General features: G+C 38.2%; 1 protein-coding gene across 1 annotated transcript in view; it reads right to left on the bottom strand.

Annotated features, from left to right (window-relative positions):
- The window catches only part of ADGB (androglobin), a 132,219-nt gene that overhangs the window by 73,557 nt on the left and 46,817 nt on the right, over positions 1 to 11,845 (bottom strand). The window contains exons 11-13 of the mRNA XM_006760184.2: positions 9,907 to 10,081; positions 6,801 to 6,891; positions 249 to 378 (exon numbers count right to left, since the gene is read on the bottom strand). Coding sequence (XP_006760247.1) covers positions 249 to 378; positions 6,801 to 6,891; positions 9,907 to 10,081 — 396 coding nt within the window. The remainder of the gene's footprint in view (positions 1 to 248; positions 379 to 6,800; positions 6,892 to 9,906; positions 10,082 to 11,845) is intronic.

Genomic DNA, 11,845 nt, shown 5'->3' with positions numbered 1-11,845 from the left:
TCCGGGGCATAGAAAGGGAATGGATTTACTATTCTTGGGGGGGAAAGGGGTGAGGGAGATGCAGGAAGAGACTGGACAAAAATTGTGTACCTATGGATGAGGACAGTGGGTGGGGAGTGAGGGCGGATAGTGGGGCGGGAACTGGGAGGAGGGGAGTTATGAGGGGAAAAAAGAGGAACAAATGTAATAATCTGAACAATAAAGATTTAATTAAAAAAATAAAAAAATAGTAAGAGTAGCATAGTTACCGGAGATGTAGTTCCTGTCACTTGACTTACTTCTGACTGGGTACAGGTTGTGCCCTCATCATTTTCAGGAAGGGAACATAAACCAGATGCTGGAGGCATCCCTTTCTTAATAAAAGATTGTACGAAATGACTAATGGAAAGCAAAAACAAACTTGTTATCTTATCTCTTCTTTAATGTTACTGATCAACAACTGCAGTTTTTATTGCAATATAATTGGCATGTAAGATAATATTAGTTTCAGTTATAATTAGAAATTTGTATATAGTGTAAAATGATTGCCACAAATCTAGTTAACTTTCATAGCCACACATACTTACAATTTTTTCTTGTGATCTACTCACTTAGTAACTTTCAAATATATACACAGTGTTATTAACTACATTCACCATGTTACACATTTTGCCTCCATGACATTTATTTTATAACTGCAATTTCGTACCCTTTGACCTCCTTTACCCATTTTGCCCACCCACCAATCTAACCAACCTCTGCACTAAGTTCTCTGTACTTATGAATTTATTTTTGGAGGTTTTCTTCTCTTTTTTCTTTTTTTGTTGTTGTTTGTTTCTTTGTTTTAAGACTTCATATATAAGTGAGCTTGTTACTTTGGCTTGTTGCTGCACAGGGTTTGTTCAAAAGACAAATATGGTATTTGTCTTTCTCTGTGACTTATTTCACTTAGCACAATACCTCAAGATCCACCCATGTTGTTGCAAATGGCAAGATTTCCTTATTTATGATTGTTGAATAATGTTTCATTATATATTAACTAACTGAAGTTTGTCAACAACAGAATGTTATGATTTTGTTCATTTCATCATTGTCATTCTTTTACAGACAATCATATTTCTTTCCTGTCAACAACATTAAACTTCTTTCTATAAGACCAAAGAAATATCCTCTATCAGTTAATGCACTATTTATTTTAAAACAACAGCTATCAAGTTTGAATGTTGATGAACAGAACATAGGAATTTGACCACATTTAGAATTGATTTACCTAAGCATCAGAGTTATGTATGAGGGAAATAGAGCTCAGAGTCAGATTTAATGATGAGTGATGAGCACTCAAGCTAATAACTGAAACATCCATAGTAACTACCCAAGTTTATAGTATTTCCTTTCAAGTACCTAATTGCAGATATGACTCCAAATCATCATTGCATAGTGAGAAATTTATAAGCTCAATAAAAAGACATTTGTTTTAGTATATATGTATACATATATGTTTTTAGGTGTGTTCAAAGATAAAATTAAATTCATGTATACAGACTTCCTAAACGTTTTGATTTTTTTTCCTTGCCAGTGTTCAAGAAAACTTCTTAATCCCCCTGATGCCACACGTCTCTGATTTCCCTGAAGCTGCCACTAGAGGGCAGCACACGCATATTTATGAGGCTTCCATTCTGACAAACAAGGCCAGTGCCAAGAGTGGGTGAGTCTGGCTTGTTGCTGCACAGGGTCTGTTCCAATGAATAGCAATAGTGGTAGCAGTCACTTTCAAAGGCTTGGGGAAAAAAGACTTGCTTTTATGTTGACCTGAGAACTGAGATTCTACAGCAAAGCGGGAGAAGGGACATTACATTCACATGGGATGAAAAGCCATTCACGTTATCTTCGTGTTTGCATCTGACAGCTAAAGCAAATACGCCAGCATATTCGTAACAGTTTCAAGTGGTGAACAGGCTAGTTGAATTAAATCAAGTGTTGGTCACCTGGACTTGGGTTATAGAAGTTAATATACCTTAATCAGGTCATAAAGCTGAAAGGAGGCCTAGGAAAATCAAGAAAGAAAGTGGATTGAGGAATTCTGGTTATAAAACAAACCTGTTTGTGGTCCCTGCTGACACAGGAATTTTAGATTCTCTCATAGAGATTTTAGGTGATGGCAAAACCTCTGACACGCGAACTCATTTTTTTGGTTGATTTTTCTTTGTTAAATGGCATTTAAATATATAAAATAAATATCAAAAATATAAGTCTTTGTTTTACTATGGTTGCAAATAGCAAAAATTTTCTATATGTGACACGGCACCAGAGTTAAGTTAGGGTTTTTCAAAATGCTGACACGCCGAGCTCAAAAGGTTCGCCATCACTGTTTTAGAAGTCTGGGCGGCATTCTGAACCGTGAGAAAATTTTTCTCAGTGGATTTTCAGCCTCGGTTCTTACAATCTACAAAATATCTGACTAACATGCATTCTTAAGGTCCCCATTCTAATTATATTTAAGCCATTAATCAATTTAAAAAATTTGGTGATGTTTCTCATTGCACCCAAAAATTTAGGGCCAAATTTGGAGGAAGCAAAGTTACTAGAAAGAGACAATATTGAGCATTGATAAAACAATAATCGGAACTGTGAAAGCAAAACTAAAACTACAACTAAACCAACCAAACAAACACATTCCAGAAAAGGCTGGTCGTCTGGGGCCATTGAGTGTTGGGTTAAGTAGTTTCTTGAAGTCCCTCCGACATAAGAAAAACAGCAGAGCAACAATACTCAGTATGATTCATTTAGATAAGGAAACCTTAGAGTATGCTCTACTTAGGAAGAAAAGACATTGTATAATATATTCATAACATAAACAAATAGTTGACATAACACGAGTTTTTTATCAAATTAATGACAAAAATGATGATAGCATTTGTGTTGTTTATATTATACTATTAGTTAGGACTATTCCTGTCCCAAAATGGCAGGAAGTCTAATTCATTGGTAGAATTAGTAGAAAAAGAAGCCACATTGGCTTTTGTAACTGAAAAGTCTAACAGGAATGGAAAATAATTTATACAATATTCTCTTTACCTGTCTAGAAATCTAATAGGCATATAATTGTTAAATATATAAAGATCCGATACATAGAAAGACAGTGAAAAACTGAGGCATATTGCTTTAATAGCTTCACAGGTTAATCCTTTTGGGGGAAGAACTGTACTCATTTAGGAAACATCTTGGCAGAACACACTACTTGCTAGATCAAGGAGTAAGGGAAAGGTGAGGTAAGAAGTGGTTTGAGAACACCATCTGTGAGGAGGCAGCACAAAACCAAAACGGAGGGCTAGCCTGCTCTCCGCATGAGAGCTGAAGAGATGGAGAGAGACCAGCCTGAGGAGAAGATGGACAAGACTATGCAACATGGCGAGAAGCTTGGCGATATGGAGAATGGTGGCCGATGGGATTTCCCAATAGTAGAGTGGCTGAACTATTTAAAAGCTGGAGTATCTAATCCTCTCTTTTAATTAACTGGGTTACTCAAATGGGACCAAAATATAATATTTCCCTCAACCCATCCTTACTTTCCATGTACCATTAAAAAAGTCTGCTGGATGCACAAATTTGGGGATATTTTTCTTGTTTGTTTTGCTTGTGTTTGGTTGATTCTAAAGAATAAGAACTAGAGGATAATTAAGGTAAAGTGAATTCTGGATCCGATGGGTAAGGAGCAGAGAGGAGACAACAGCCATGACAGGTGAAATGCAAATGAGGGGGTGGGAGAAGCTGGGAATCACAGCCAGAGTTACACATTCCGTTCAAGACACCAAACTGAACACAAATGTACTGCACTCCTCCCACCTACAACCCCACTGGGATCTCAGAAGAAATAAAAGCAAAATCATACAGAACTGGCAAAGTAGAGGTGCCATAATTAGAACAGTAACACATCCCTTAGAGCAGTGGTTCTCAACTTTGGCTGCACATTAGAATCACCTGGGAATCTTTTTAAAATCCTGATTTCTGGGCCTCCTCCTCCGGAAATTCTGTTTCTTTGTTACGGGGTGAGGCCTGTGGGAAACTGATATAGGGTTGAGCCTCGGACTGACCTGCTGGCAAAGTCACAAACAATTCCCAGCTTAGAGGGCTCTGGTCCCCCAATATTTCCAGATTATCTCATGTCTTTTCTATTTCATTTGTGTGCGGATCCTCTTCCAGATATTGAACCCTGAACCACGCGGGACGTGGAGGGAAACATTTATGACAAGGCCACAACATTAGTAACAAAGAAACAGAATTTCCAGAGGATGAGGCCCAGAAATCAGGATTTTAAAAAGATTCCCAGGTGATTTAATGTGCAGCCAAGGTTGAGAACCACTGCCTTACAGACAGATAAGAATAGGTTGATGGCAAAACCCAGCAAAGCAGAGAACCCCAAATCCCATTAGGACAAAGGGGAGGGCACCCGAAGTCTGTGAGCTTACCCTGGAGCCTCTCCGGTTGAATTTTAAACTGGAGGCAGCAGAGGCCTGGGGAAGACATGGGCAACGGGGCAGGAAATGATGGAGAGGGCAGGTGAGCTAACTCTCCAATCACCTCCTTGGCAATTGACTGGAACTTTTGGCCTCAGGTAAAGCCTCCGTTGCAGCTTTGAAGTGAATTAGGTTATCTGTGGGTGATCCAGGGAGAGAAGCCTGGCAGGCCCTCACATACTGCACTTCCGACAGGGAGATGAGGAGCCATGACATTTACAAAGAGAGCCACCTGTATCACAGGCTGGGCGCAAGTTCTTCCACCGCCTGCACACTCATTGCCATCAGGGCTTCTTCCTTCGGGGTTCTAATTCTTTCTGCAAAATAGGTTCGTGGAGGGGCAACCATAGCACTTGGGACATACCTTTGTTATGACAATTATACTTTATTACAATTATTTCCTTATCCATACAGCTTCCCCAGGAGTTGACGTCTCTGTGGGGCAAGACAGTGTGCTATATTTCTATTTTCAAGTGAAATATAGTGCCTTGTTGTAGTTTTCTATGTCTGCTGGGTTGCTTAGACGATAATTTATTTCCTCACTGTTCTGGAGGTTGTCAGTCTGAGGTCAGACTGACAACATGGTCAGTTTCTAGTGAGGACACCCTTCCTGGATGGCAGACAGCTACCTTCTAGCTGTGCCCTCCCATAACCTTTCCTCAGTGGGTGAAGAGAGAGAGAGAGAGAAAAAGAGAGAGAGAGAGAGAGAGCGAGAGAGGAGAACTTATAATTTATTTCCTCACTGTTCTGGAGGTTGTCAGTCTGAGGTCAGACTGACAACATGGTCAGTTTCTAGTGAGGACACCCTTCCTGGATGGCAGACAGCTACCTTCTAGCTGTGCCCTCCCATAACCTTTCCTCAGTGGGTGAAGAGAGAGAGAGAGAGAGAGAGAGAGAGAAAGAGAGAGAGCGAGAGAGGAGAACTCTGTCTCCTATGAGGGCACTAATCTTATGATCTCATTTAACCACACTTACTTCCTTAGGGGCCCTATCTCCAAAAACAGCCACACTGGGGTTAAGTGCTTCAGCATCTGAATGTTAGCAGGGCTTAAACATTCAGCCCATAACACTGACACATAAAAAGTGAAAAAGACATGTTTGTTAATTAAGTAGATTAGTGAAATCACAAGCTGTACAAGATCCAAGAACTATCCTCTACTATATTTTATACATACATTTCACCTTTTCATTAAATTAATATTTTTCAAAATGCTCCCATTTAGAGTTATTTTTAGCCACACAAACGACAAAATACTTTTTCGAGAGCAAGATGCATTTGTGGGAAAGAATGTAACACACTTCATTTCTCCCAAGAAGACATACAAACAGCCAAGAGGTACATGAAAAGATGTCCAACCTCACTGGCAATCAGGTAAATGCTAATTAAAATACAATGAGATACCACCTTACACCAGTTTGAGTGGCCATTATTAGCAAGACAAGCAACAACAAGTGCTGGAGAGGTTGTAGAGAAAAGGGAACCCTCATTCACTGCTGGTGGGAATGTAGACTGGTACAATCACTATGGAAAGCAGTCTGGTGATTCGTCAAAAAATTAAAAATGCAGCTACCATATGACCCAACAATCCCACTCCTGGGTATATACCCCCAAAACTGAAAATCATTTATATGCAAAGATATATGCACCCCTATGTTCATTGCAGCATTATTCTTGGTGGCCAAGAGTTGGAAACAGCCCAAGTGCCCTACCATAGAGGACTGGATAAAGAAGATGTGGTAAAAGGACACATATGTAATACCCTTTGTAATACTTTAAGCAATAAAAAAGAAAATAAATTAAAAAATAAATAAGTAAATAAATAAATAAAAGAAGAAGATGTGGTATATGTACACAATGGAGTACTACACGGCCATAAGAAAGGGTGAAATAGCATCATGTACAACATGGATGGACCTTGAGAACATTATGCAAAGTGAAATAAGTCAAGCAGAAAAAGCTAAGAACTATATGATTTAACTCATATGTGGAATATAAAATGGAAACTTATGAACACAAACAGCAGTGTGGTGGTTGCCAGAGGGAGGGGGGTGGGGAAAGAAAGGGATCTTAATATGAGGTTACAGGAGATTTGACTTTGGGTGGTGGGCACATGGTCCTACGTACAGATTTTATAAATTCGTAATCCACACATGAAACCTATATGTTCATGTTGAGTAATGTCACCCCAATAAAAGTAAAAACAAAAAAAGTAAAATAAATAAATAAATAATAAATAAATAAATGGCTTTGAAAAAAAAATAAAACCCATTCTTAAATTTTTTAAAAAAGGAATGTAACATACTTACGTTTCTGTTGGAATTGTAAAGGGAGTCATTCTAAAATTCAAGAATGGACTTGATATTTCAAGAAACTGTTCAGGCTTCTTTTGTATTATTTCTGAAGAGAAAAAGGCAGTGTGATGTTCTCTTTCTCCATCTTCTAAGATGACATGTAATACTAATTACATTACTATTTACCCATCAAATTTCAATAGAGCGAAATAGGAATGTCCTAGGATACATAAGGTTGTTTTTCTTAAAAAAAAAAAAAAAGGTAAAAAGCTTATCAGCCAATATGAGATTTCTTGAGCTTACTCGTCAGTTGCTTTTCAGGTTTGCAGCATGAAACAATGGAGTCTCAATGGAGAACATTAGCAATGGCTTTTGAAGTTATTACTTGGCATTTGCTATTTCAAGTACAGGAGTGGCTTTCTATAAAAGTCTTTTACTAAAAAAAAGAAAAGGTGTTCTCTTGGCTAACCCCTGCGCAATCGCTTAGGACATGAAAAGGAAACGTGGACTAAGTCAGGGAAGTAGTAGTGGAAGAACAGAAATGTAACAAAGTAAAGGTCATGAGCAGCAAAGAAAGCGGTAGGTCGAGAAAGGACATGTGGATATTCCTAGGAATGTAAAGCTAACCTCGAAGGAATTCTCAGTGGACACGGGGCACAGACTATGCACTGGCCTGGTGAACACTGAAATTAAACATTAAGGAAGGTTATTTTAACAGAAGCTACTAGAACGGCGAAGGGATGCCCACCGGAGAGAAACTGAAGCTCTGACACATACACATGACTTTTCTGTGCTTGCTCTTGGGCTAGCCTTGAAATGCTCTCTATTTCCTGTTAGTTTTCACCCTAAACATTAAACCCAATTGAGAGGAGAAAGACAATTATGTGTAAGCCTCGAGGTGGGACACTGTGACTATGGAATCCCATGATTCCTTAATTTTCTTGACCAGCTTACAAAAGCAGTCACTCACATAGAATTACACAACAATCAGTAGTGAAATAGAAAATATCTATATGTTTAATATTTTCCTTTCATTTAGCAATTCCTTGATGATCTGGATGAACAGTGATTTTAAATGTGTCTCTGTGCATTTAATGAAAATATTGTGTTTAAAGATAAAAGAGTTTCTTTCCTTTCCAGTGTCTGATGGCACTTTTCGGCACCAATAGCCCATTGCAGAAACAAAAGAAATGTAAAGAGATGACTAACACAATCAAGCAGGAGGTAGAGAGGCAGATAAGCCTAAATAAAGAACAAATTGACCATTTCTCCTCTCCACCCAAACCAGACATTTCTTTATTCTTTATTCTTTCTTGGCAAGAATAAAACATTTATGCTAGAGAAGTCTTTGCCACCAGTTGTACTGGCTGTATGCATGTAGGCAGAAAGCAAATGTGAAGAAAATGACATGGCTAACAGTTGCTATTTATATTTTCAAAATGTGGAAACTATGGTTGGAAGTAGGAGGTGCGGAATAGGTATATATTCCAATACATGTGGCTATTGCAGATTTAGGACCCTGAGTACCACTGAGATGTTTGTATTACACTGTAACCGAGGTGTGCAGTGAAGGATCCTGTCACCTGCAATGAAGGATCGGTAATGCTTGAGTTGGCACCGGGAGCAACACCAAGCATCACCGCCAGTAGAGGTACAAACCAAGGTACATGGGATCAAAGGCTTGAAGCATATCGGCAAGCTTCACAGGGATGCCTTCTGTAAACTGGCACTTGGTATGTTCGTTGTGGCTTTGGCTTTCTTGTTCCTTCAGGTGACAGGCCTGTGAACACAGCCCCTAATGTAACCTCTGGGATGTGAAGTACTGTGGAGGGGTGAATGCACTTAGATAATAATGAGGTCTTAGAAAAGACAAAGGGAGAAAACGCAAAAGCAAGAAAATGAACACCAAAAAAATGACAAAAGCTGTTGTTATTATTAAACATAATTTAAGTTTGTTTAATAATAACACATAACACATATAACATAGCACTCCAGTTCTTTATCATCCTTCATAAAAAACCACAATTGCTAAAGTCACTATGGAAAGGCTCTGTTTGCTGAAACATTAATTATGAGTTATTCTGGTAGGTCATAATTTTTAAATTATTGGTGCTTTTTTTGTTTTAATTCCATCTCCTTATGTTTGTGCTTCTACTTTAAAATTGACTTTTCAATTACTATTTCATTTCTTCTCTTGCCATCTTCATCTCTCTCTCATTCAGTTAATGCGCATGGAAAAAGGCTTGTAAAGAAAAATATTGAAGAAGTGAAAAATTTGGCATGGGTTGTGAGGAATTTAGCAATGAGCTGAGAGAATAACAACAGGGTGGGAACGGTTCCCCTGCCCCACTCTCAGCCAGCGTGGCTCTATTTCTGAGGGCAAATGCCACTCCTTAAGTGGCTATATGATAAGGTTAACACAGGAGGGTATCCAGGACAAAAGTTCGATGCCTATAGAAGTTATAAATAGAAACCAGTTATTTCAAAGGTTATGTCCTACAGGGTAACCTAGAGTGATTTCCATATTAGAAATTCACTGTAGTAGTTTAACCTATGCCACCCAAGTTTCTGTATTATTTACTACAAACCACTTTTCTACCACTATAATAATCATAATGGCCTTGATATAGCGGGTCAGTTTATGCATAGACCAAATTGCCCTATCTTTTATAAAGAATTAATCCTTTAAAGATATAAAATTTAATGAAAAAAATATATATATTACATTCAATATTATTTTGTATGTTTCAGGTATACCACATACTAGTGGTTAGATAATCATATACTTTACAAAGGAGACATAAAATTCAATGAAGGCTTTAGGCATAATGTTGGGTTGTTTGCGTTAGTATACACTTTATTTTTTTTAATTGATTTCAGGGAGGAAGGGAGAGGAAGAGAGAGATAGAATCATCAGTGATGAGAGAGAATCATTGATCAGCTGCCTCCTGCATGTGCCCTTGACCGGAATCAAACCTGGGACCCTTCAGTCCATAGGCTAATGCTCTATCCACTGAGCCAAACCAGCTAGGGCAACACAACTTTCATTACAAATGAAACTATGAGACTTGCATACAGAGTGACATTGATTGGAAAGACTTTCAGACAATGGACTCCATACCTTGAGGTTCAGCTGTTATCACAGTTTCCCTTTTTAGACGAATGAGTTTCCAGGCAGGCACTGGTGGTGGTTTCGGTGGTGCTATAAGTGGGCAGGACCTGGTTCTGGTGACCAGCACAGGATGGCTGCAGATGTGGGACAGGCCATATTCTCTGAGCTTCTCAGCAGAAGTGGTCTAACAGGTAGAAAGCAGATTTAAAAGGATGCTTGCCATTGCCTCATGCATTTAAAACAATACTGCTTTTGCCATTATAGAAATACTGCCACCACTATAGAGATGTAGTGGTAATAATGGAAAAAAAAAATAAGCACCCATATTACTACGCCTCTTAACATTAGCACTATTACCTTTTGTGTTTTTAACATCTCTTCATTTTTCTGTGGCCCCATTTCCTTATTTACAAAATGAGTAACTATAAGCTACTTTTGAATTCTAAAAGTTTGATTCTATGAGATTGTGAAAATATTAGTACATTGGTTTTAGTCCAAAGTAATCAATCATGGTATTTATAGGTTTAAACTTTAATACAGGTACTTAATATGGAGTGTGTGTGTGTGTGTGTGTGTGTGTGTGTGTGTGTCCCCAGCAATAGCTACACAATGTTCATAAAATCTACCGCACTGACTGTCTGGGGATAATCAGTTGCCTTGTCCACAGTTTATGCCCTTGCCCACAAACAGCAGTTCCCCACAGGAAATCCCCGTGGTCCCTCTGACAATGGAGGCATTCATAGGCCAGAGAGAGTCTGCCCTGTATCCTGCCAGAGCAAGTAGATTCCCACACAGATGATGCTTCCCATATTCCACCGTTCGGATCTCCTGAAGCCACTCGGCTTTGGAGCAATTCCGAATAATACGGAAGCAGAACTTCAGTCAGTGACTGATGGCTGAGATAGGCCATAAGGACTCAAGAAGAATGTGAAGATGAAAGGAATTTACACTGTAGTCAAATTCTGATGCTCACAGTCTAAATGTTGAAACTGTTAAAGTAAAATAAAACATTAACTACATTAACGTCAGTTTTACCAGTAACTGTTATTCTCCTGGCGATTTTGCATCATTGATCTCTATGGGAATAGAAATGCCTGAAAATGTAAATTTATAAAGCTGTCGGTGGACCAGACAAGAAAGGTGGACCAGAAGCCCACCTTTCAGACTACTCCAAATCATTGCCTCGGCTAGAACATGCCTTGCTCTTGTGACTCTCTCTACAGCTCAATCTAAACTTCAGGGAGACACCAAATAGGGAGGGGATGGGGCATCTGTAAGACAGGACAGTTCCTCCTGAATCCAGAGATTAGTTAATCATTGTAACAATAATTGTAAGGAGTCCATCCGGGTGCTATTGAGTCCAGGTGAGCCATTAAAAGTGTTATAAATATTCAAAATAGAGAGACAGTGATTTTTTTTTAAAAAAAGGACTGAATAAAAAATAAAACTGTCACACCCACTTAATCTTTTGTGAAATGTTAGTAATTTATTGAAAAAAAAATCAGAAACTCTGGAATTATGCCTAGTAATAGCTTAAAAATTACTTTTATGCATGTTCTAAAGTTTAACTTTTTTCCTAGTTTTAACCTGTCAAATTTTAGAAATTTCCCAATACTTTAAAGTAATTCTTTTCATGGGAACTTATTATAAAATTTATGACTGCTATTAAAAAAGATAATGCTCAGTTATTGTAACAAAAATTATATTGCTACAAAATCTACATTGAAGTAATATCCAAAATAGAAATCATACTCCAAGTGGTCTTTATAAACTGCATATTTCTTTTTTTTTTTGCATTTTTTTTAATTTTATTTTTAATTACAAAGGTTATTACATATTTGCCCTTTTTTCCCCCCCGCCTTAGACAGCCCCCTGGCTTCCTTATTTCCCCATTTTTTTATGCCCATTGGTAATGTTTATTTGCATCCCCAAAAGTCCTTTGGTTGAT

Source organism: Myotis davidii, unplaced genomic scaffold (genome assembly GCF_000327345.1).
Source record: "Myotis davidii unplaced genomic scaffold, ASM32734v1 scaffold196, whole genome shotgun sequence".
Lineage (NCBI taxonomy): Eukaryota > Metazoa > Chordata > Mammalia > Chiroptera > Vespertilionidae > Myotis > Myotis davidii.
Note: the sequence above shows the minus strand (reverse complement) of the source record. Positions and strands in the feature narration are given on the sequence as shown.